The following is a 26554-nucleotide window of genomic DNA, read 5'->3' on the forward strand; positions in this document are numbered from 1 at the left end:
TAGCCGAAGCTTGATTTTTTATCCGCAAATTAAGGTTATAAATTCCTTTTGATGTCCAAAGATAATGTTTTTTAGGGTTACGTTGCCTACCACTAATTTCAGAACAGTTTTGACCTAAAATCTGCGAAATCCCCGTGACATAGTCCCTTTAACGAGAGATAACTGATATTATTACGCGACTAAGGTAGTCAGTGGGCCAATAACTAAAACTACCCAATAAAAAATATGTGCACTGCTATGGCTTTAAAACTTGTTGTGGCTTAAAAAATAAACTTGATTCGCATGAAAAACCCGTAAAATGCTAAAGAATTCTATTTCGACCGAAACCCCAGGTGCCGTGGGCCCTCGGTCAGAATCCCTGTCCTTTCCGTTTTCTAGTACGGCGATAAAAATCTTTTTCAGTCGTGTTATAAATCTCTTATTAACCAAGCTTGTTCGGGACCGCACTCGGAGAATATCGGACCTCGGTCTGTTCTGTACACTGCGCTCAGTAAGTACTGTCTTGACCTCGGGCCGATATTCTACAAGTACGGCCCTCGCGCTTAGTTGATAGGCTGTATAAACAAAGCTGTTTTGAAAAATTTAAAAATACAAAAAATATCTAAGTAGTCCTTAAAAACATTGATCATATTTCCATGTTTATTTGCGCAATAGTTAGTTCGTACATAGTGATCGTCCGGGTGAGAGTAGTTCTGTAAAGAACTGTTGACGTCAACCTGAGCGGAAGTCATCTTCAGAGTCAAGTTAAAAGTTGTTGTCAGTCGATGATGTTATAAGTCTGGACTGTTGAACCTGATTGGTCAGTTTTGTTGTGATGTTACTGGCTGTAGGACTCGTGTTACGTTTTTCAACAGTAATTGGTCAGTTTCGATCCTTCTATTGTTAGTCAAATTAAGTCGTTGTTTTGGGGGTTCGTTTGTTGGTTTTGTTTTTGTTTCGGTGTTTCAGAGTATCAAAACCTTATAGCCTGGGATATTCCCACACTAATGAGGGAACACAACTAAAAAATCTAACTAATACTAAAAATAATTCTTGTAAATATCTACAAGTCTATGCATACAACAGTGCCATCAATCTTAAATCTATGATTCAAAAAACTATGACTCTGTTTAAAATCTATTGTAAAAATTTAAAAACTATGTATTAAGTAAAATCTGTAACTATCTGTAACTATCTGTAACTATGTATAAGTAAAATCTGTAACTATCTGTAACTATCTGTAACTATGTATAAGTAAAATCTGTAACTATCTGTAAAAAACAATCATATATTTAAAATATTTGTGAAATCTTTACGCCGAGAATATTTTGTTTCTAAGGTGCAGGTAGTTGTTGACAACTGTTAGAAAAAGAACATGCAATTCCAACACGAAATTTGTGTTTTTGTCACTGAACAAAATAACTGTCCTTTATAAAAATATTTATCCCTCTATAAAGAATCGTATTCTACTTTTTTATGCTAATTTTTAGACAACCTTTCTAGAAACAGTTGTATATGTACCCTGAAGATACACACAAAACTATTCATTATTTCTATACTGTGGTTAAAATGAACCGTTAAACTGCTGAATTATGGACAAAAAAAAACGTGTTCGCTGTGCTTTTTATGTTTTACAGAAGGTCTGCTACCACAGGAAGCCCAAGTTCGTTTAACAAGTCGTACAGCTCTCCAACGGTTATGTGGCGTTGCCTAGCAATAAAGGCCAGAGCGGCATCAAGTGGGTTCAAAGTACGTTTGTCGAGAAAACGAATCTCGCTTGGAGTCAAGCCAAGTGCCTCGGCAACATCTTTCCACTCATCTCTACCTGTGGCACAAAGATGTTACAACGCATTTAACACTAATTCTCCCGCAAAATTGCGAGGACTATCGCCTGATATTTAGCCAAAGAAGCCGTAGGACCCGTTGGCTTAAATCAGAAAACAATACTCAGGATTAAGCAGAATAATTGTTTTATTAATTGGAATTCAGAAGCGTTGTTTTGTTTTGTTTTTTTTTTGTTTTTTTTTTTTTGGGTGGGGGGGGGGGGGGGGGGGGGGGGGGGAGGAAAACCGGAGAATCCCGGAAAAAGACGTCGACAAGTTTCATTGATTCGTCCTTCATTACGATGAAGTTCGTATGCAGTTTTATAAACAAGTACGTTACTAGCTGTCTAGGCGGTTCACCACCCTCTATTTTCTCGTATTTTTCTTATATCGTGTAACAAAGAAGAAAAGAAAAGCGGGAGACGCGAGAAGGCTCGCGTTCTTTTGCATTGAAAAAATAGAGAGACTGTGGACTTTATTGAGGGTGTATTAATTTCTTAACTTGCTTTAAATTTTTAATTTGCAAATGATCAGGATATCTTCTTGGCCGTGGCGAGTAAGATGAAAAAAAAAAATGCCATTTGTGGCAGTTGAGTGCTAGGCGAACGGAGTTGAGTATGTCTACGACGCAGGCTATTGAGTGTGAAATACAAAAGACGTTAGCTTGCAAGAGTTACAAGGGTAAGCTCGCAACATGCAGAAAAATTGGGTTTTGAGTTTAGCATATGTTACTGTCCGACACTTGATCTAATCAACGAAAAACACTTACCACTCAAGTCAATTGTAAGTTCTCTGCCCTTGGCAACAGGAATACTGAGGACATTAAGATTTTCAGGCAACAGAGGACCTAAAGGAATATCAAAAGGTGACGTTATAACGGGCAGGACCTTACACTGTAATCTTAAACACTCTCAGACACGGTGGGCAACTGAGAAGTAAAGGAATAGCTGAGGGCAGCACTGCCTACATTTTTACATTTTCTGTACAACGATAAAGGTAAAGTCTGTGTCCGAGCCAATCGGCCCATACACTGAGCCGGAGCTTATTCCGGTTGCTGTAGCATTAAGCGACTAGGAGTATTGCTACTCCCCTCTGGATGGGATGTAAGTCCATCGCAGGGTTACCCCCCAGCAGTAAATTCGCCAGTACCCATTTATACACCTGGGTGGAGAGAGGCATTGTGAGAGTAAAGTGTCTTGCCCAAGAACACACTGCAGCACCCCGGCCAACCCGGGTCGTTCGACTCGGAGTAGGGCGCGCTAACGATTGGGCTACTGTGCCTTCCACACATTTTTCGCATAACTGTAAAACTGGCCAGGTGACCAATGAGTTCCTTGGCAAAAAAAGACTGAAATTCCCTTTCTCGGATCATTGTATTTAGATTTTTCTTTAGCACAAGTAAGCAGTTGAGTACTAGTATAGTAACATCTACATCTAATTAGCTAACAATAGCAAACTTTGCAGTAAAAGAATCGTTTTTTTTTTATAGCATTGTGTTTGTTTACATAATTACTCAGAAAATAATGGCATCCAAATTGACAAGATGCCTAGCTAATGACAGACTCGCCTGTGGTCCCAGCTGGTACAATCTCTCTCAAATGTTCAAACACGTCAATCCTGTTTGAATCTTTAGCCTGCGATGCCAAGCAACGGACCAATGTCTTGGTCTCAGGCTCTAGCTCTCGCAAAGAGGCTAAGTCGAGCGGCACAGTCTTTCCCAACTGACGTACAACCTCGCTGGCATCACACGACTGAGACAAAAGAGATTCTTGAACCTCACCAGGAAGGGCAAATTCCTTGCATGCTACAAATAAAGGATGTTTTTACCAAAATTAAAGCAGTACACAGGGTTTGAGGGACAAAAGAGTTAGAGTTAGTTGCGAGTTCATCGCAATTGAATTCCACAATATATACAAGAACTTGGTTGTAGCTTGCAATAGAACTTCTGCTAACTGTTGTGTTCCTTTTAAAAGTAAGTACAACGATACTTGTTAAACTGCACAATTTCGTAGAACGTCTTGGAAGACCTCTCAAACTTGTTTTTTTAGGCTATCATAAAAACACTGGGCACTAGAAAAATCGCTAGTCAATTAGCGATACAATAAACGGTATAAATCAATTGGTAACCTTCTTTACTTCAGGGGTACAGAAAAACGTGTCCATGAATTTCTGCTAATATGAATAACTAGGAAGAGAATTGCAATCAAATTATGTTACCTTGAACAGTAGTCAACGTTCTCCCATCATGTTCATAGGCTGTAAGCTATAGTATTCAAAAGAAACAGAAAAGAAGAACATCTTCAATTGTGATGGTATTATTATGGCATTTCGTCTAAGAAAGGGAATTGATTTACATGTAACTGATGAATACCGCACAAATAAATAAGAAAACTTTCAAAGATATTTCATTCAGCAACAACTTTCTTGAAGTTACATCCTTCTATAAAGTCAAAAATTTTAGATTATTTACCTGATTTCCTGGAGGCAACAACCATGGTGCAAACCGCTCGATCTGAACTCTGCTATTCTTTGCAACAGCAGACCTCTTGCAAGGGATACTCTTGTCGCTGCATAGCTGTGTCTCAGACATGAAGTGCAAGCATTCCTTTTCTTTGCAACCTTGTTTACGATGTGTGCGACAGTAGGTGACTGAACCTCTTTCACAACAGACTGGGCAGATGAAGCTCACTTCATATCTCATATTCTTTAGCCAGAAGAACTCGTTGCGCATGGACTCGAGTATCAATCCCAGCTGCCTACGCACTGCACGAGCACATGTCACGTCAGAGGTGCCTTGCCTGGTATCTGCAGACAAGGTCAACCTTGATGGTATACTCTCTGCCAAGTCAAGACTGGTATTCCCTGTGTGGACAACAACTTCGATGGAAAATAAATGACACAGGAGAATTACAAAGCAGTTTTCCTCTTTGGGGATGTCAAATCTGGCGAAATTGTGGTACAATTCAGGGACCTCTAGGCTTACCTCTTCGCTCATACATTCATCTTTGACCCATTGAAAGAACTGCAGCACCAGCCGGGGAAACAGGCCAGGTGGAACATGACCAGATTGAAATTTGAGAAAAAGGGAAGGTATTTGGCAGACTTTATCAGGTCTTCGATACCCTCTCCTGGATGAGACCTCAACATGGATGGAACCAGGTACTGCTTACTGCTAGAAGCATCAGATGAAGGAATTGGCCGTTCCGAGGTTGCGCAGGGAACTGGGGCGAGTTTCAAATTTCAAGTAATCGATAATTTGACACCACCATATGAAAGATCGCGATGAGATTGGTGATTTGACCAAGTTTGATGCTTTCAGGATGCACAGAAACGAAGTTATGGGTCTTGAAACATGGTTAAAACTCCATACAAACGTCTCTTATTTTAAGACAGCGTCCCCCAAAACCATATAAACTCTTAATTTTTTTATGATTTTTGTGATACTCTTTAAAATGGGCAAACAAAGTGATTTTCAACTTAGTTTCTTTCAAATAATGGGTCTTTGGCAGGATTTTACAGCTGTCAAAAAACAGATAAAAATTTTAAGAGTTTATATGGTTTTGGGGGACGCTGGCTTACAATTAGAGACGTTTGTATGGATTTTTAACCATGTTTCAAGGTCCATAACTTCGTTTCTGTGCATCCTGAAAGCATTAAACTTGGTCAAATCACCAATCTCATCGCGATCTTTCATATGGTTGTGTCAGATTATCGATTACTTGAAATTTGAAACTCGCCCCAGTTCCCTGCGCAACCTCGGAACGGCCAATACAAGCATCAAGATTTTCGCGCTTCCGGTTGGCGCGCAATGCATTGTCGGATAGGTTCACAGAAAAAGTGAGCACCAATTCTGAAGGGCCACCATGTTGGAATTTGGCGCCGGTCAAAAATCTGGTTTTAGTGCTATCTAAAGAAAATAATCAAGAGGCACACTTCAACAGCAGCATCTTAATTGGTAAGTTAATCTATTGATATCAAACATGGCATAATCAAGCCTCGAAAAATAAGCAAAGTTACCGATCGAAGTTTGGCTTTCTGGTAGTAAACTTTTAACATATTTAAGCTTAGATCAGTACTGCTTGCTTATCAAAGTTGTTTGTGCTTTTTTAGCAATGGGATTTGGCACCGGTCTTGTGCCGTTGTAGGTTGTCCTAACAGCGGAAAGAAGCTTAACAGATGGTCGTCTTCTATGAGTAAAGCGCACAAGTGTATACGTGAAAAAGACGAATGCGACTGTGAGCCACCGTTCCAGCTGTTTGCCTTCCCGACGGAACGCAAAAACAATGAGGCACGTACTCGATGGGCCAAGGCTATTAACAGGCAAAATCCAAACGGTAAAATGTGGATGCCAAAGAAGTCCTCAAGAGTCTGTAGCGACCACTTTGTGTGTGGAAAACCAACGAACGAAAATCCTGACCCAGAACTTATTAAACTTGGGATACAAAAAGATTCAGAAACCAAAAAGAAAATTTCCCGCAGCGAGATTAGAGATCCCAACAAAGTGTTCAAAACTTGATAAAAGTCCTGAGGATATTGTGGGAACTGGATTGACGAGTGCTTTCAAAGAAGTAAATCCAAATACTTTGCAGAGTGAAGTGCTCGATTCTTGCAGTGCAGGGGAAGAAATCCCACCAGAGAATAACCAGAGCTCTGGGAGTACAGCTCATATAAGACAAGATCATGTTTATTGTTATCGGTGGACAGAAATGGAAGATCCCAATTATTGTATGAATGAATCATGTATTAAAAAAAGGAAAGAAAAGGATGACAAAATTATAATGTTACAAAACTCAGTAGACGAATTAACCCAAAAGCTGAAAGAGTGTCAAAAAAAGCTAAAAGAAAGAGGTAAGAAATCTCTCAGTCATGCAGACTTAAAAACTGACTAGACCATCAACCTTATGACAGGAATTCCAAATAGGGCAGCATTTGATGCTCTTTTTTCTGTGGTGAAGGACAATGTAAAAAAAGTTAATTACTGGAGAAATCCCTCAAAATTAACTCGAAAGGGAAGAAATTTCAAAAAGTCTCCAAAGAAGTTTGGCCCAAAAAGAAGCCTCACACAAAAAGATGAGTTTCTGTTAACTATGATGAAACTTCGCCTAGGGTCAACTAATGCAGACCTTGCTCAAAGGTTTGGTATTTCCAGTACGAACGTGTCAAATATATTCACGACTTGGATTAAAGTATTGGCGACTGAACTGAGATGTTTGGTATATAATCCGCCAATTGATGTTGTTAAAAAAACACTACCAAAGAGGTATAGAAAACCAGGTTACTCTAAGGTACGTCACATTATCGACTGTACAGAGATCTTTATTGAGACACCCAGTGATCCAGCACTGAATGCAGCCACATGGTCAGACTATAAGCACCACAACACTGCAAAGGTTCTTGTGTCTATTACTCCAAATGGTGCCTTCAATTTTATCTCAGATGCCTGGGGTGGACGAACATCCGATGTATATCTGACAAGAGAGTCAAACTTTTATGAGATTTTAGAACCACAAGATGAGGTCATGGCTGACAGAGGATTCACCATAACAGAAGATTTGATTGTTAGAAGTGCCACGCTCCACATACCCCCAGGAAAGCGAGGAAAGGAGCAGTTTACCAAGTCTCAGGTAAAGAAAACAAAGGCAGTGGCAAATCTCAGGATCTTTGTGGAACAAGCTATCCGCCGCCTCAAAACATTCCGCTTAATAAAGCATGAACTCCCAATTTCTTTATTGAGTAATGTAGATGACATTGTCATTGTTTGCGCAGCGGTTTGCAATTTGTATAAACCACTATGCAAAAACTGAAACTATGCTTGGTTTAAAAGCTAATACATTTATCACTGTTAAGTCCAAAGTGGGGGAGGGTGTTTGTTTTGATAAATCGTGTGTGTATACGACCTGATTGCACAGTTCATGTGCCCCTCTCAACCCCACCCAAAATGCCAAAGCACAACTTCTCAGCCTGATCCCCTAAGGCCTACCACAGGTGCAAAACAGTGACTAAAAAGAATTAAACACACCACAGTTTTTGAACTATAAGGTAAAGCAGTTTCGCTGTTATAATTGTCAATTAATTTATCACTTAATACATCAAGACTAGGCTAGCCTTATGAGTTTAATCAAGTTGTTACAGCTACAGATCCAGTAATATTGTAACCATTGTGATTAACATGATGCAAAAAATAAGGTAAAGATGAAACTTTTACAAGCTGTTAGGGAGGACTGGTGCCAAGGGATTAACATAAAACAATGTTAAGTTTTCCTCTATTTTTTTCCAGTAATCAGCATCAAAATGAATTGTCTCTAGATGCATTCCCCTTTGAGTATAAACTAAAAAGTGGCACCACTTTCTCTTTGTAATAGCCATTTGACCTTGAACTTGTGCAAAATACTGATGATTATTCTTTAAGGTTACCTGCCCACTGCTATGAATAAGGTATGATAAATTCTCAGGGGTGGGACTTTCGTTCACAATAGAATAAGGGCACTTAAATTCTACAACACCTTTTCCGCAACAGGAACATTCTACAATTAAGTCAGGGGTAGCGCCTAAATATTGTTTAGTATCGTCAATAAAAAGACCACATTCACGATAGGTGGTGTCCCTGTGATTCTTTTCAAACCACTTTAAATATTTTTGCTTTGCCACTTCTTCCATTTCCCTGCCATACTTCAAAGCTGGCATATTTTTAGGTGGTGCATTGTGACCTAGCAAGCTATCAACTAGTTTCTGGGCTGTTTCTAAGCACTTGATTTTGTGTGATTTTTTCATTGTTTCAACTTTTGTAAATACTCGGTAGAAGTTTGATGCAGTGATCCTTCCCTTTCTATATGTTTGCCAGGCTTCATTTTGAGACTGGCCAACAGTAGCTGTTTCAATGTCATCTATTTCCTGTTTACTCAACATAGCCCTACTAGTGCCTTCCATGGCAAATGGTGGTCTAAGTGATTCACCTGTAGCTTGTGCCTCGGTGTCATTTATCTCTTGTTCACTAAAAATAGCATTACTAGTGTCTCTAGTGGCAGACAGTGGTCTCAGTGGTTCAACAGTAACTATCTCACAAACATCAATTTCTTGTTCACTCAAAATAGCATTACTATTGCCTTTTGTGGCAGACAGTGGTCTCATTGTTTCAAATGTAATGTTCTCACAAACATTTACTTCTTGATCATTCAAAATAGTGCTACTAGTGCCTTCTGTGGCTGACAGCTGTCGTAGTGGCTCATCCCGATGTTCCGCATCATTAAACATAACAAAGCTTGATTGTGGAAGCACATCTTTGAAACTGTTGTACATCACTTCCCTTTTTTCCTGGTCACTGTATCGCTGTTTATTTTCAACTGGCTGAAATAGGGATCGTCTCCTATCAACAGTAGGTCTGCCTGGTTCTAAAACAAACAAATTGCTAAATGATGACATTGCCTTTACCAGAATTGTTAACCTCTTGAAGTCCCAAGAGTGGTCAACATTAAATTATTATTATTATTTTGTTCTCAGTATCTAAATACATAGCCAGTGGAAAAGGTTACGAGAATTAATAGAATGATCACCAAAGAGAAATTGCCTTGATTGTTTAGCCAATACTCCCAGCTTATAAATAAAAAAAAAATGTATGGAGATTGTATGTGGATATCAATAGAGCTAAAAGGGTTCAAGTCAAAGCTTAACTAAAAAGCTCTTTTTAGAGATACATACTTTTATTCAACTTTGATGCTTTAAAAGCCATATCACGAATTCTTGTTGGCTGTACCGAAGTCCTTTCCGCTGGAACGTTCCAGACACATTGTCTGGATGTGCATGCAGGATTGGTAAGGCCATTTCGATTAGCAGCTTCAATGCGGAATAGCAGTGCTGTGACATGTATGCATGAACTGCTCATTCTTAAAAGGAATAACAGAAAAAAACATTAGAATGCCAAACACTACAATATTTAGCAAAACTTTAAAGCCTAGGTTTTACTTCACTCTCAGGAATGTAAAACTCTCCAAAATTTGGGTGGATGTGTTTGGCACACTTTTTAATTTTTTTTGCAATTCATATTATGTGTAACATATAAACATAATAATACTAAAAGGCAGGGGGAAATGTAGCTATGTTAAATCAACAATCGAAATTGGAATCAATACAAGTCCTTATTAAGGTTACCCAGCAGCACAAGTGCAATATGCACTAACAATCCTCCCTGTTGTCTTGCACACAGCAATCCATACTTTATGTGGAGTATCTGCTATTTTCATTGTATGGGTGCAATTGGCTTTCAGAAGGCAGTACTGTGAATCTGTTGATATATGATGCATGTACACCTCTTTTAGCCAGCCTGAATCGAACAAACGGAAAGCTTTTCCTTCCTTGTATTGATTTAGAACACGTTCGTGTAAGTCCACATCCTTTCCAGGGTGGTCTGCCATGAGAAATAAAGTAATATCGCTCAGGAATATTGGCGGCCAAGAAGTGATACTCTCTGTTTCCCTTAGCCATCCCTCTGTTAAGAGCAAAGGATCCGGCAAAACGGTTCCGTCAGGCATTTTCAACAACTTAGTTCTTTCACCCTCTGTCTGGGCCATCCTCTCCTCCGCAGTGGGCTCTATTGCGATGCGCATTTCAGAAGCGGCGAAAACACGAGCAACGAGCTCAGCTTTGGTGCCAGATACCTTTAGATTTCGCTTTCGGCAATAGTCCTTCAACGCATCGATACGCCAGGTTTGTAATTCAGCATAAGGAAGCTCTTCGGAGCTCATTTTAACCTGTAGTAAAGCCAACGCAACCCTTGGTTAGATGGGATAAAATTTATATTTTCAATTCGTCTTATCAACTTTCTCAAAAACACAAAGATTTGAATCACCACTTACCGCTTTGGATACTTCTTTACTGACGCAAAACACGGGGAAGAGATGAAGAAAGAAATCCAACATGGCAGCCCTTCCAGAGTTGGTGCTCACTTTTTCTGTGAACCTATCCGACAATGCATTGCGCGCCAACCGGAAGCGCGAAACTCTTGATGCTTGTATAGTGCAGAGCAAGCTGAACTTTTCCATGAGTGCAATGAGACTTTCAGGAGTTCCTTTGCTGTCAAATAAAGGACCCCAAACATGTTCTAAAAGTGTTTCTTCCAAGATCCCGTCATCCTGAAGCTTTTGCCAAAGTTCGTAAAATTTCTTCTCTTCATGGTCATAAGGCTTGACCGTTATTACTTTTTTGAATACGTCAATCAACCACTGAGGGTCCAAAATCACCAATTTTTCTAGCTCTAAAGTGTCATCGAAGTGAATCAAAATTCTCTTGTCATGCAAAAAGTTCAGTAATGTATGGAATTCTGTATCATCAATAATATTGCACTTTTCAGATGCAACTGTTTTTGCTGTCTCAAGCGTTATCCATTTCTCACCACTTTCTTTTAATTCTTGAAGTTCTTTCTCAAATTTAAGCCACTTGATTGGAATGGCTTCTTTCATTTGTGGCAGCTCTTTAGAAACGGCAAGTACTTCCTTACGCAAGCACACGACTTCTGGACACTCAGATCCAGAGCCTGACTTGGTGTTATCCACAACAAAGAACCGATGATACAAGTGGGTTTTGTACGGTTTGGTCCGCAGAGCCCCATATATCTTCAAGGCTAGTTTTTTAGGATCGCATTAACCATAAGGTATATCTGCATGTGTGAACACTAAGAAAACTGCGGGAAGTTTCTCTGGCAACACCTCTGATCCAGAACTGACTTGATCACTTTCTTGTTGACTTGCTAGAGAAGCCACGGAAGACATCCAAAAATATAAACAATCAAGATTGGTTTTCAAACCACAGCTATCTTCTGATTCCCCGAACAATTCCTGCTTCATGATAGGAGTTGGCGATTCTGTAGGATTTTGGCTGAGGTCATTTACGAGAAGGTAGATCGCTCTTGAAGTAAGAAAAAGTGGATGTGTTGTATAGTAAACTGAATGTCCGGCAAAATCCCACAAAACAGAATGTACATCTTCTTTGTCTTCCACTTGATCGACATTTTCAAGTATCTTAAACATCTCAGTTTCTACATTTTTTGGTATGCTGCCTTCTTGTTCTGGATGTCTGGATGTCTGAACAGATTCTGGAACTTCTGCGGTCTTCTTTAAGCTAACGTCTTGGCTACTTGGGATTGATGAAGATACGGAAGTGATGTCATTAGTATGACTGCTTGCACTAGGTACAACAACTTCTACAGCTGACAAAAGTGAAGTAACATCATTGCTTGTACTTTCAGAGACTGTGTCATCCATAGGAATGTTATTGGAATGCTTAGCATCTGGAATTCTTTCTTTGGGATCAGGAGCTCTTTCTTTCTCGTCTTTTTCGTTTTCCATTAACAGTTTAACAGTTACTCGTGCTGCATGGTGCTCAAAGGAAGTACGTGTCTCCGACTTTGTTTGGCCCTCTTCCCCTACCTTCCAAACCTCAGTTGTTACTTTGAAATGAGAAGGATCAACATCTATCCCCACAGTACTTTCTTCGTGTGGGTTGAAAGGTTCTCCCCTAAGTGACTTCTTTAAGCTGGTCTTTCCTGAGCGCTCCTGACCAATCAACATGACTGGCACCCTCTTGTCAAATGTCTTCCCTTCAGTCAGGGCCTTGTTGTAGGCTTCCAAAGCCGGACGTCCTCGTGCAATAAGCTCTGGAGGTACCTCTGTAGACAAGACAACAGGTAAACTAGAATTTAACACATACGTGGAGGATTACATTTTTGACCTTAATATTAGCAGTTGGTGAAGGGAGTGGGCCCCACTCCCTTCACCTACTGATTATATTAAGGTCAGTGGGGGTGAAATAATTTTAATTTTTGCTTAGTGAGAGGGCGTGCGACTTAATGTTTTTATCCGTTGAACAATTAAACATTTTAAAAAATAGTTACATCGTCTTTTTTGTCTCGTGTTACGTCACGGTCACGTCGTTCACGACGTGACCGTGATGTAACACGAGAATATCCGATGGACTAAGTCGCTCAGAATAGTGCTTTGTGTAAGAGCTCACGTAAGGCAACGAAGTGATATAGTAGCAAGGAAACAAGGTAAGAAATAGACCTTTCGTGGTTGTATTCCAAGTGAACTTTTAAGACGTTCATTGTAACGCACTAGACGTTATATGTGGTTTTTCTTCGAGTGGAATTGCTACACATATTGTATATGGGGCAGGGGTTTGGAAATTTTTCTGGGCACTATTTTTTTCGCCTTCGGGTTATGCAAAAACAAAATCCTTTTGTGATGAAGTCAGCCACTACAGTATTAGCTTATATGTTCGTATTTATATACATTTTGCTGATAAGATGCATCGGGAGTATTGTGCTTTTTCTCTTTGTCGAGCTTTAAATGTGTTTATTTACACATGTGCGACCTACAGTGTAAATGTTTGGATTATAAGGGATGTACTGTTAATCTCTTCTCTTACCTTTTGAAAAAATAATGGTTTGTGTATAATGTGATATATTACATGAAGTACTGTCTTTAGTAACACCGCCAAATCTGATAATGAGATTTTATCTAACATATGCTGCTTTTGTTCATACTTTTGTTTATTTAAAGATCTCGTGCGAGGAAAAGAAGTAAATAGGTAGTTTGTCATATGGAGAGTGGATTTATGGTGCGTTGTTTGACATTATATTTGTGGTTGGCATCGTTAAAGTATGCGGCTGGTTGCATTCGAGGATAAAGCTGTTTTCAAATTTCTCTTTGCGTTACAAAGAAAACTATTTTGGCGCGTGTTAGGGCAGCGGGTTGGTGCGACGTCAGAGCAGTTTTCAGATATGTCAAATAATGTGTCAAAAGGAGAATATTTGATTCTCGCTTCGGCGAAGTTATCACGCAAACAGAAATATTGAAGTGATATCTCATCTTCCGCTTTGGTAGTTTGTTTAACCTTCATGCAGGCTAGAATAGCAAGGCACTATATTGAATACTGTAGAAACAGAAAAAAAAAGATTAAAAGAAGTGCGATGATCCTTATCTCAGAAACAGGAAACTAATTTGCTTGCTTGTCTTAGTTACAAATCACAAAGACATCTGTTCTCCAATTTCTAGAATATTCAATAAGAAAAAAAAGCTGTCTCAAAAAATATGGCATCTTAACTAAATCGCACTGGAACTTTGAAAACAAGAGTATACATATATACTGCGAATGGCTCATAACTTCTTAAACTACTATGCGGTGAACGTATAATCGTGTCAACGATGTCTCTCTCTCTTTGTAACTCCTCTTGAGCAGTCTTGAGACAAGCGTCTCTGTTAGGCTTGCCGATTTGACGGGAAATCTTGAATTCGCAGCGAAGTAACGAAGAACCGACGTCCAGCATCGTACCGTCTGTGTTCCCTATCTGAATTTCCTGGGCCGTGAGTTTCGTCTCGATTTCTTTCATATTTCAGATATTTCTTGATCCCGTTTTGCTGATCCTGTTCTTGGTCGTCCGTCAAGAGCCAACATCTGTTTCTCTGTTTCATTCATCTCTAGCGGCAGAGGTTTGTCGAGTAGCTTTGAACGAATCAATTTCATCAACTCGATTTTCTGTCCGAAGTCACTTTTCTCTTTTAAGCTTTTTTACAATCTTGAAAGTTTGCACTCTAGTCGGGTCCCTGCGAGGTCATCGGTAAATTCTAAGTCTTTAATAACAGTGCCGAGCCATTCTTGCTCTTGTTTATAAACCAGTGATTGGACTTCAAGCTGCAGCTGTTCCATACTCAATAAAGACTGTTTACTAGCGAATTACGTTCAACTGAGATCGCTCGACGACCGGTTCACTAAATTGAAAATACAACATGCTGCCATTTGTAACCAACCGTTTCCACACGTAGCATCTGGCATCTGTTCGCTAGCGTCACTTTCCTGTTCAGGCATCTGCCCTGTTCTTCCTCTTAGATCTTTTCTTTCTGTTTTGAAAAGGTTCTGGCAGGATTGCCAGATTGTTACCGGTGCTCCGGTTTGCGTTCTAAATAACAGTCAAAGGAGACTAGAACTCCTTTCACGTTTCAGTCGGAGTGTGTTTTCATTTTTCTTGATACTTAGATAATATTACTCATGTTACATATACTCGCGTTTCGTAAAACTTATTAATAGCAATACTCACAGTCACGAAACGTCCGGTTCACGAAAGCAAAACTCAAAGTCACGAAACGTCTGTTAGGGTGCAATACCACCTCTTGTTCACTGTGAATGGTTTCAAATTGAAGGCGAGGAAAGACAGGTCTATTGTTCTTGGTCATGTTGATGTTCATTATGTGTCTTCTATTGCTTAACGTTTTTGTGGTAGTAATAGAAGTGACAATAAATGTGAAAGAGTCCAGTTTCTTGAATGAGAAAAATGCTTATATGATGGTTAGAAACGGGTACCGATGATAGTCTGAAGAAGGGAAGGGATCTGTAACACGAGACAGCCCAACGGGCACTTTGATTTGAAATTAGAGCTAGTCTTCTTTTATCCAGATCGTTTGGTAACAAAGCAGCAAGGCCTAAAAAATCAAAAATCAAATTCACTCTCCTCTTGCATACAGGTAGCCCTTAGTAAGAATAGTAACGCTATGTATTTTTTTCTTTGAATAGTTTTGAATTTCCCAGAAAAATATTTTCGATTTCACCTTCAGACTCGGTTCAGCAAGATTCTGCGAGTCCCGACTGGGTTAAAAATCGACTAACTTCATTGGGTTCGCCTGTCAAAACTACTAAGCACGGAAAATTTTTAATTCTTGGTTTTCACGTGACGTCATAGCAGAAGTGAATGCCAGATGTTTTTATATTAATTTCCAGCAGCCATGTTGGTGCCCCTTCAGACGGGCTAATCCATAATGTGCTCTCTAAATTTATGTGAAACATTTTGACGGATACCTCGAGTACAAAATACCGTTCAGACAATCTAGTAATATTCTTGATTTTTTTTCCTCTATAGCTTTGGATTTATTTTTTTTTACAGCGCATGACAATAGCGTTACTGGCGTGACAGTGAAAACCAGCAATACTGCCAGTTATTATATGATCATTGCTTGTCCAAAAAATATTTATTATAAGTATTGGTCACGCCGGCTTTTGAATGTGTGACCAATTCATCAGTGCCCTTCTCCCATTGCCAGAGAAGCTATTTAAAGCTGAAGATCTGAATTCATTTCATTGAGTTAATGAGCCTTGCCACCATTTACATCGCCGTGACATTCTTAAATGCACTCAAGTAGAATATACAAAAGTTCAGCCCCATCTGTTTTGAATTCCCGCTTGAATTGTCTTGTTATACTCTTGACTATACTCTTTTTCCTGGCATCGTGCTGTTAGCATGCCAATTACGAAAGGAATCGCCTCTTTTATGTTGATGTCAGCAAATAAGTTGTCCAGATTGATTTTTTCAAGATGCTGACATCCTTTTTGCCAATCTCTGTTTGATTCTAGTTTAAAAACGTTTTAGCATCCTTATCCCATTTCAAAGTAAAATGCACTCTTTAGATGTTCTTATATGGCTGTCCCTCACAAGGATTGCGCACTATCAAATTGTAAATTTGGTAACCTTCCCTTTAGTGACTCTAGCTTCTTGAATGATTAGTGAGCAAACCTCCAAAGTGCATGATTAACATTGTTATAGACCATTACAATGAAGTAAAATGTTGCTTGTAGTTGTTCTGTTACGTGCAATACTACCTCTTCTTTTCATTTAGAACTGACCTTCATCCTTAGTTTCTTCTCCTTGTACCATCAAAGTGTCCAACTTGTCTCTCAGGTTTCTTATCTCACTTCCAATCTGTTCGAAGTCGCTTCTCATTTTGTCTGAAGATGAACATTTGACATCAGTTTTTGTTCAACGGTGCAATCTGTAAGATTACACCATTGTACTTGAACAGACGTTTACATCAGCTTTTGGCCAAGTGCAATATGTAATCTGGCATGGTCGCGTAATTTAAACTATATATATACTCCTTTTTTACACAGGGAAAGCTGGAAGCAAGGGGTGGGAAGTATATTATGTTTTCACATTCTGTTGATCTTTGTGTTCTGTTTGTGGAATGGAATGTTCATACAGAAAATGTACGACATTGCTCAAGCTAATGAAACCTGCTCTGCTTGTACCAACCGAGGAATAAAGCCTTTTGATTGTGCCAAGCAAAGTGGCTAAAGGTCTTAAATGAAACAAATAGAGTACAATGTATTTCTAAAAGATATTCTGGAAAATGTTTGTGTACACGTTGCTATTTACGTTCATGTATTGTTGTATAGTTTGTTTGTTTCCTTACGTTTGTTATGTCCACGTTTCGTCATATCCTTAATTTTTTTGGAGGAAGACTGGGAACCACCGAATTTGTCAATTTGGTAACCTTATCCTTAAGACAGTCGGGGGGGGGAAATACCCCCACCATCGTACAAGGTGGGGGGGAGGATGGAACCTCTCCCCGGAGTTTTCGTTCTATTAAGGTGCAGCGAAATTATTTTGCTCTAAGTACATAGCTAAGGTCTTCCTGCCCCTAAACGAATACGGTGACCCCCCTTTTTATTTCAAAATTTAACTTCCCTTAAGGTAAACAACCAACCGGCAAATTTTAGTTGGAAATCTATTAGCTGTTCTATTTCAAGGGAATTACCAGGGCCGTAACCAGACCTTCGCCATAGACGAGGCAAGATCTTGCCAAGCGGTTATATGGGGGCACTTCCTCTTGAAAATATTGAAATCTAGAAGCTTTGAAACTCTTTCAGAGACATGTTTCTTGAGGCATTTCTTGAAAAAAATCAATCTTGTTAAGCTGAGGATTATTTTCCCAACAAAACATATTTTGTTTTTAAATTTTGGGTTAAAATCTAGACGAGGCAAGTGCCTCGTCTTGCCTCTTGCTAGATACGGCCCTGATTACCTTAACTACAAACTGCGACAAAAATAATGTTTGAAAATTGACCCGTTTGTTCATTATAATCGATAGTTTACTGCTTCTGTAGAGTGAGCAGTACAAACATGTTACAAACTGTACTGACATGTCTGTATGTATTTGCTTGTTCACGGTTTATAGATCTGGGAGTTGTACCTCCGAACACCTCAATATACTGTAAAACCAAGGCATTATAATCACTGTAAGCACTAACCTTCATCTTGGCTTGATCCCAACATCAAGGAGTCTAACTTTTCACTGGCTTCTGAGGATTAAAAAGTTAGCAAGCTAGTTTCAGTTTAAATTTCAAGCTTTTCAAACTGTTCAAGCGTTCACGGCTTCTGGTCTAAGAACTTTACTGTACACTTAACAACTGGAACAAGATTAAAATAATAAAAAAATACTGTATTTGTTTGTTCAAGTAGAAGTCGAGAGCTTCAACAAACTGTTATAATGTAAGTGGAAAACAACCTCTTTGCTACTAAAAAAAAAACTTTTTTCAAGTGTCTGTTGACGGTTTCAAAGTGTCCGTCGTCCGTCTTAAAGAGAAGTCCGCATTTGGGGAGTTTAGTTATAGGGAAATGACTGAAAAACGTCAGGGACTAACACCAAGTGTCCGTCTTATGGATGTGTCCGTCTTAAAAGGTGTCCCTTAAGAGAGAGTTGACTGTAGACATCAACATCTTCAAATTTGCTATGATATGATTACATAGATACTGGTTGGGCACTCTAACCACTGAGCTATGGAGAAACCCTTGGTGAGCTAGGCCATTTACTAGGTTCACCTGTGACAGGTGTCCTACATACTGCTAGGAACAGCGATGTTGAAAGCATCATGTACTGGTATGTGATAAATAATAAATCAAAGATCTCTTCGAGATATCGACTTTTTTGCATGAAGTTAGTAAGAGTAGAAGGTTTATCCTGGGCATTGTTGTTCGAACATATCATGGGAGAATTCAAACGTCTTTCAGTTCAAGCATTTTTTTTTATTTTCGCGAAGGAAATGCTGTATTTGTCAGTCGCGACGACCGGGTGCTTTGTGACTCATATACTTTGGCTTGGTTAAAAATGGTATACTTTGACGTTTGCCTTTAATCGAAATAGTTGTTTTCTTTCGAGTAAGAAAGATTTCTACTAAGCTTAATGCAGGCTGCTCGGTAAAGGTTACGCACGACAGAGTTACCTTTTGTCTCGTCACGCAATCTTAACCCCACATTGAGAAGTACATTTTCGTTTGGATATTACCAAAAGCCGCTTCTCCTCGCGTTATTCTTTACCTTACGGCTACACATGCCATTTCTAACGACTACATTTCCAGTAAAACAGTTGCTGTTTTTTTTCTAATGGCGATGCATTAACTTCTGAACAGAAGCAAAAACGTTTAGCGTTTACTGCTTCCACCGGAAGTAATTTCACAACAGGCTACAAAAACACTTGTAAATATCACTTCACACCTGCATTTAATGATGTTGCAATTCTAAATTGTGCAACTCAGCAGAAATAATCAATTGTCACGAAATGAGTTCCCTTTGGTTAGCTATTAGCAACGTTTTAGTGTGTGAAAGACTTGTACCAGTACAAATTGCGTTCTTAATCGTTTTAAACTTCGTTGCGCTGAACCCCTCACATTCTTAATTGGTTATGTCACGTAAGATTTGGGCTACTCACGTTTTTAATTTTTATATAACGTTTGTAAATTTGACAAGTCACGTTTTTTCTACAAGAACGGAAGTGTTGAAGCACAACTATAGAGATGACACTTTACAAGTCACGCGCTTTGATCACCCACAGCGGAAAGTATTCCCTTGAGAAATTAAAGTTTAAGTGTGTAAAAGACTTGTACCAGATTTGGGCTACTCACGTTTTTAATTGTTATATAACGTTTGTAAATTTGACAAGTCACGTTTTTTCTACAAAAACGGAAGTGTTGAAGCACAACTATAGAGTGACACTTTACAAGTCACGCGCTTTGATCACCCACAGAGGAAAGTATTCCCTTGAGAAATTAAAACAGTCCCTTGAGAGTTAACAAGAATGTGGTTCCACATTTACCCCCACTTAACTGCTATTCTCCTTCATTTTGCTTGTAAACAAGCAAAAAAGTCGAAAAAATGACGAACGTGGGACGTCTCATTACTATCTCACTGAATGTAGCCTGTTCCAGGCGTTCGGTTAGTTGGGAAGCGGCGCAAGAAACGGCGAGCAAAAAAATGGGGAGGGGACTAAGGCGAGGGGGCGAGAGAACGCCTGTGAGCATTTTTAACAAAAGCTAGTTCCGGTATACCAGATTCTGGTATACCCTCTGATTGGTCAATTTTGACACCTTTTGTCAACACTCAAGCGTCCTTCAACTTGAAGTGAAATGAGATATGGCTACGGCGAGTGACGGTCACGCAGAGTTCAACTCAGCAGTAAACAACGTACTGAAGGATTTTCTGGTTAGAAGTCTTCGCAAAGAACAGGAAGACTGTTTAATTTGGTCTATGAAGGAGAAGTTTTTCGGTATACTTCCAACCGGTTTTGAAAAGAGTCTGATATTTCAACTGTTTCCGCGTGTTATGTCGACGCTAAATCAAAATGACACAGTTTCAACGATAATTGCTTTTCAGTAAATACAATAATCTAAGCTTCGCTAAAATAAATATACATGCGATAAAGCACTTTCTAGTTTTTAAATAAATATTAAAACAACACGTTACAAGTGAAGTCGAATGCGGTCCGTCAAAAAGATAAATTTGTAAATGCTTGTATTATTGACAAATTGCTATTTATTCCTCGAAACTCTCAGCCAGGAATTCAAACAGGCTTCAGCCAGCAGACAATCAAAACAACATAAGCTAAAACATTCAGAAACTGAAAAGCGTAAAACAGCAACGAGAAAATTCCGGGCGAATTCAAACGGCCTCGAAAATATTCGTAAACAGTAGCGGTAAAACTCATCTTGATAACAGTTTGTTCCACGTCAATATTCATTGCTAAATCAATCTGGTCCAAAATAGCTTTCACCCAGAGCCAAGCAGCGCCGCGATCTACTTTGTGTGGTTGATGTACTTGTAGATTCATTTTCTGAAGTGTGTGAACGCTTCGCGGAGGGAGTTTCTCCCGTCGGCGATCTTGCATTCACTTGCCGCTTATAAGACGTTTCTCTTTCGACAATCCCCGAGAATAATTTTTGAACGCTGGCATGAGTTCTTGCAAGTGTTCTTGCGCAGGTTAAACAACAAATTTCAGGAAAACGTGGGTTGGGATTCAGTTCATGTCCAAAAGAACTTGCGAGGTCGGCCAACACCAGACACTCGGCTCCAGAAAACCCAACTAAATCTTTGTTTGAAACCGAATTAAATAAAGAAACTCTCGGTACCTTGTTCCCCTGGCACTTAACATTTTTTTGACAAAACCTGCAACACGTTGAAGGGCGGACTGACAATTCGGCGAATTCGCTTGCAGAAGACTCCGAGTGCAGACATTTAAACGCAGACGATAAAATGCATTTCCCAACGTGGAAGAACTTGAGAAATCATATTTACCGGGAAATCTGTCAGAAATCTGATTGAAACTGACAACTGAAAACCACAAGCTTCAATGTCTGCGCTCATGTTACCCGGGCCCTGTCGGAGGTCTAGAAGTGGGCGGAAAGACCTTTTGTTATGAATGCTCACAGGCGTTCTCTCGCTCGCCCTCCTCCCCGCCTCCCTCCCTCTTATTTTTTTTTTCGCTCGCCGTTTTTCGCGCTTCCCAACTAACCGAACGCCTGGAACAGGCTACACTGAATGTTGCAACTCACTCATCTCACACCTTACTCAGGTCGGTGTTAAGTACAAACAACAGTCTTCCCTTCTGCAGGACAACATGCAAACGGCCATTAAAAAGCACACATGCAAACAAGACCTTCTATTTTAAACACAGACATAACAGAATGCTGAACAAAGGCACTAACTGAAAGCACCAGATACTGTATTATTAAACTCTTCTTTCTATTTCGCAGAGCATTATTGTTTCTTATAAATTCCAGTTCCCTCAATGTGTTAGAAAAATAAGTTCAGCTTTCACAATTTCCTTCCATGCTGCGAAATTTTACATCTGCTCAAAACCAAGTGCAATAAAACCGAAACACAAGAATATGCCTACTGAAAAATAAGCAAGTGTTGATCACCACAGCGAAAAGTGATCCCTTGAGAAATTAAACTATTCCCTTGAGAAATTGAAACAGTCCCTTAAGTTAATGAGAGTTAAAGGAGAAGTTCACTCCAGAATGGCCAATTATTTTCTTTACGCCAATAAAAAGTTTATACAAAGATATGTTACTCACCGAAATTGGAAAAAAGTGAATGTGTTGTATAGTAAACTGATTGTCCGGCAAAATCCCACAAAACAGAATGAACATCTTCTTCGTCTTTCACTTGATCAACATTTTCAAGTATCTTTAACAACTCAGTTTCTACATTTTTTGGTATGCTGCCTTCTTGTTCTAGATTTCTGGATGTCTGAACAGATTCTGGAATTAAGCTATCATCTCGGCTACTAGTGCTAGATAAAGATACGGACGTGAAGTCACTGCTTGCACTTTCAGAGACTGTGTCATCCGTAGGAATGTCTCCAGATGGCATAGCATCTGAAATTCTTTCTTCGGGATCAGGAGATCTTTTTTCTTGCCTCAAGTTTTCAACAGTCGCTCGTGCTGCATGGTACTCAAAAGAAATAGATGTCTCCGAATTTGTTTGTTGGCCCTCCTCCTCCACCTTCCAAATCTCAGTTGTTACTTTGAAACGAGAAGGATCAACATCTATCCCCACAGTACTTTCTTCGTGTGGGTTGAAAGGTTCTCCCCTGAGTGACTTCTTTAAGCTGGTCTTTCCTGAGCGCTCCTGACCAATCAAACACCCCTCTGTAACAGACCTGGTGAAACCCGACCTGGTGGGTTATTTTGCCCTCCCTGGTGGAAATTTAACCTCCCTGGTCCCTGGTGATTATCTGAAAAATCCCTGGTCAATTTTATTTCTCCCCGGTGAAGAATTTTGTTTACCTGGTCAGGAAAAATCAACCAAAATCTTTCTGCTGGCTTGACAGAAGAAAACGACGCGCGGCAAAAAAGACAATTTAATAATTGACTATAACTTGATGTAAATAGCAAAAAGTAATTGTTCACTTTTTTCTATTGTTTTTGTCGTTGGGACATGTTCTGCTGTCATGCACATCACTGAAGAGACAAAACAGATCTGTTTCCTTTTCTGTATGTAATACGAGCTTGTGATGGATTTAGAGCTATTTGAACAGCGCGCACGGCCCAAAGCGAATGTGTGGAAGTATTTTGGACCGGGCTATCTACAGCGTTTTATAGAACAAATACGCATAGAATAATCAGCTTGACCGATATAATTCTTGGTGAGTATTAAGTGGCTTTTTTCCGTCGATTAAGCAGCTTTGAGCAGTTTGAGCGGTGTTTGATGTAAATATCGTGTTTAACTTTGCAGCCCGCCGGCACAATGTGATGTAAAACTGAAATACGCAAGTTGTTCAGTACATGCAAGAACACTCAAGTGGTGTATTACGGTAAATTTTAACTAAGCTGCCTCAAATTGTAAGTACAGTGTAAATAGCACTTTGTGTAGCTTTCACCTGCATGAAACTAATATTGCCTAGCTGATATTGCCTACGTAGCTAATATTGCCTACGTATTTTTTTCGTTGCTCCGAGTAAATGCGAAAAAAGGGACAATTCATTCGACCTGTAAAAGATATAAGCAGACGGTTTTCTTATTTTGATTCGTTATGCATTGACCTTCCAAAAATGGATCAACGAATAAGGGCCGGCATTATGAACATTTTGCAACTGTAACGGTAAACGGAAGACACAGTTTAAATTTAGGCGCGCGCGTGCTAGACAACCTCTGGATCTTTCTCTTGGTGCACGTCTCTTTTGATAATAAATCTTTATGTCAGTTACCTTCTGGAAAAGTAATTAAACTTGTATTCAGATTAGCAGGGCTTGAGAGATGTTTAAACTAGGGAGTCGAGAAAATGATCCCACGAAAAGTTCTCCCAATTTCTTTGAAACAGTATCGAATATCTAGCTGAATTACATTAACCTTTGGTTAATTTTAAGCAGTAAATTTTGTTTTGGCGGGTGTAATCCGTCAAGCGCAAGGTTGGTTGCCTGTTGAAGTGCGGTCTCCTTCTAAAAATAAGGAACTTTGAATTTAACTGAGAAGTTCTAGAAATAATCGTGTTTTCTTTTTTACGTTTACTTTAAACTGCCTGGTTGCATATGAAACTCCCTTCAAAACGCACGAAATGTGATTTCAGGCTGTCTAATCTTTCAAAATTTCCCGGGGAGGCATGCCCCTGGACCCCCAGTAGCTTACACCTGCGGCGTTCACACGATTGCATCTTTCAGATCGTTGGCGCTCTGAAGAACCGTCGTTTTAAATCCTGCCTACAGCCTGCTAAGAACTGTAGAAGAAACATGCATCCAAAGGAAGTTTAATCAATTTAAAGGAGATGACGTCAGTCCATCGCCTTATATCAGAAGGCGGTCGGCGAAATTTGTACTTCTGTTCGTCATCGCTTCTGCATGCGCTGCGTGCCACTTTTCTTCGTGTAAGAGCAGGATACAAAGCGTACGTAACTTCAGTTGTTTACGTACAATGCGAAAAAACGACGGTGACATCTACAGCCGTTAGTTTGGCGATATCGTTGCGGAAAGTTGTGCACAATTACCCCGCAAAGTTTGTTGCATATCGGGTCACAGAGTTTTGCATGTAGTACATACATGGTTAGATTTAATAAATCATCGACCTCCGTGGTGAAAAAAGTAATCAACCTGGTGGATTTTTGACTGCCCTGGTCGATTTTGTGTTGAAAACCTGGTGGAAAATAAGGTATCACCAGGTCTGTTACAGAGGGGTGTAATCAACATGACTGGCACCCTCTTGTCAAATGTCTTCCCTTCAGTCAGGGCCTTGTTGTAGGCTTCCAAGGCCGGACGTCCTCGTGCAATAAGCTCTGGAGGTACCTCTGTAGACAAGACAACAGGTAACTAAAATTTAACACATACATGGGGGAGTGCGTTTTTAACCTTAATATTTTCAGTAGGTGATGGGAAGCGTGAGTCACTCCCTTCACCTGCTGATTAAATTAAGGTCAGTGGGGGTGAAATAATTTTAATTTTTGCTTAGTGAGAGGGCGTGCGACTTTATTTTGAGTAGTATTTTACCCATCTTTCAACACCCTCCAGGTAATCCAACAGACCCTAAACAAAGACTGTTATTACAGTAATAGCTCTAGCATGCTGTGGTTACCAAAAACTGGAAATAATCGTTTAACAATTAAACATTTCAAAAATAGTTGCATCGTCTTTTATTGAAATTAGAGCTAGTCTTCTTTTATCCAGATTGTTTGGTAACAAAGCAGCAAGGCCTAAAAAATCAAAAATCAAATTCACTCTCCTTTTGCATACAGGTAGCCCTTAGTAAGAATAGTAACGCTATGTATTTTTTTCTTTAAATAGTTTTGAATTTCCCAGAAAAATATTTTCGATTTCACCTTCAGACTCGGTTCAGCAAGATTCTGCGAGTCCCGACTGGGTTAAAAATCGACCAACTTCATTGGATTCGCCTGTCAAAACTACTAAGCACGGAAAATTTTTAATTCTTGGTTCAGTTTCACGTCACGTCATAGCAGAAGTGAATGCCAGATAATATCGTAAAAAATGTTGTCGTTAATCATCGTGTTAATCACCGCTCAGAGCCTGAAAATTTTTTTTTCAGGTCTTCAGTAGTGTAAGGCCGCATTTGCATTTATCATATATACATCGTGGTAGAGTATAATAATAATAAAGTATTTTCCGTTTGCCTCACGACGTAGTGTCACTTGTGATGTAGATCGCGACGTTTCGACTGCACACTGCTAGTCTTCATCAGGCGATAAGTGATAAATAAATTTTATGCGTACAGAAGACTACAGACATTTGGTCAAATTTAACTTTATTACACAGCAACTTGACATTTTTAAGATTTTTTCGAGACTTAACCTTCAATTTCAAGGCTTTTGCATTTGGAAAACGAATGAAACTAAAAGGTTTACGTATCATTACAAAAAATTAACTTGATGCAAAGCCGACAGTGCCAGACTGAATGTCGCGATACTTTTCACAACTCGCCGAACATAAAAGTTTTGTACCTTTAATATATTTTTATGGTGTTTATTCCGACGGTTTAGCGAAAGAGCCCTTTTTGACGACTAAGCTACAAAAGGGTTTAATCGGCGCCTGTTAAAAACACTTTAAGGATTTTGACCACTGAATAAAATTTATTTATTGCCAGCTCACTTTCGTGATCGCTCGAACAAAACATTGCTGGAAACTCGTTAAAACTTTGATTGACGGAAGTCTTGGAAAAGTTTTTGCGGGTGTTTTCATTTCTGTCGTTGTGAATTAAATAAATGCAAACGGTGGTAATTGTCTACATTCCAGCTAAGAATCAAAACATTGTGCAGCTTGCACTCTTCACAACTTTACGATTAACAAAAAGCTGTAGAAACCCTTCCGATGCTCAATACTTGGAAAAAATGGACTGGCAATAAAACATTTTATTAGCTGATATCAGTGTAACTTGCTACGTGACGTGTAACTTGCTACGTCATTATGCTACAAGTCCCCTTGTGTAAACACTACAGGAAACTTGTTGCATCAACTAGTCCTGGCAACATGTTCTCTTGTAGCTACCAACCCCTATTTAAACAACTGCCAGATCTAGATGCATATAGCTTGTGGGATGTACAGTGTAATACTCTACATATAAATTGCAATGCACTGTACTGTACTAAGCTAAATTGATGCTACTTCTTGCCTGAAGCAGACTTCAAGATGGGCTTTCATATTTTACCATTCTTTCATAAATGA

At 39.4% G+C, this 26554-nt stretch overlaps 1 protein-coding gene, 1 long non-coding RNA gene and 2 pseudogenes across 3 annotated transcripts; 2 read left to right on the forward strand and 2 right to left on the reverse strand.

Moving 5' to 3' along the window:
* The first annotated feature begins 703 nt into the window (after positions 1-703).
* Positions 704-1357, forward strand: LOC144662152 (uncharacterized). The gene is made up of 3 exons (XR_013572404.1): positions 704-835; positions 866-1156; positions 1235-1357. It is a non-coding gene; the product is annotated as an uncharacterized LOC144662152 (long non-coding RNA).
* LOC144662151 (uncharacterized) lies at positions 1246-24665 on the reverse strand (annotated as a pseudogene). The gene is made up of 11 exons (XR_013572403.1): positions 24575-24665; positions 21966-22539; positions 17868-17918; positions 16464-16565; positions 15206-15268; positions 10814-12459; positions 4273-5000; positions 4020-4065; positions 3370-3606; positions 2572-2649; positions 1246-1804 (listed from the first exon to the last, which is right to left on the reverse strand). The product of XR_013572403.1 is annotated as an uncharacterized LOC144662151 (transcript).
* Positions 5072-7611, forward strand: LOC144663299 (uncharacterized; annotated as a pseudogene).
* Positions 7979-10540, reverse strand: LOC144663300 (uncharacterized). Its single transcript, XM_078524199.1, has 3 exons — positions 9948-10540; positions 9498-9682; positions 7979-9190 (listed from the first exon to the last, which is right to left on the reverse strand). Exons 1-3 carry the CDS (start codon positions 10538-10540, stop codon positions 8004-8006), a joined length of 1965 nt encoding a protein of 654 aa, XP_078380325.1. The 3' UTR covers positions 7979-8003.
* Positions 24666-26554: the final 1889 nt, after the last annotated feature.

This window comes from Oculina patagonica, chromosome 8, assembly GCF_052425735.1.
Source record: "Oculina patagonica isolate OP01 chromosome 8, crgOcupat, whole genome shotgun sequence".
In the NCBI taxonomy this organism is placed as follows: domain Eukaryota; kingdom Metazoa; phylum Cnidaria; class Anthozoa; order Scleractinia; family Oculinidae; genus Oculina; species Oculina patagonica.

Bases quoted from the DNA above. Each gene is read 5' to 3' on its own strand.
- LOC144663300 (XM_078524199.1), bottom strand. From the start codon at position 10,540: ATGAGCTCCGAAGAGCTTCCTTATGCTGAATTACAAACCTGGCGTATC. The intron at 9,683-9,947 runs GTAACCTTAATA...ATTCCTTTTAAG, and splicing joins TATTGCACTTGTGCTGCTGG to AATGAGCAGTTCATGCATAC. The intron at 9,191-9,497 runs GTATGTATCTCT...TGTTTGTTTTAG, and splicing joins AGCATCAAAGTTGAATAAAA to AACCAGGCAGACCTACTGTT.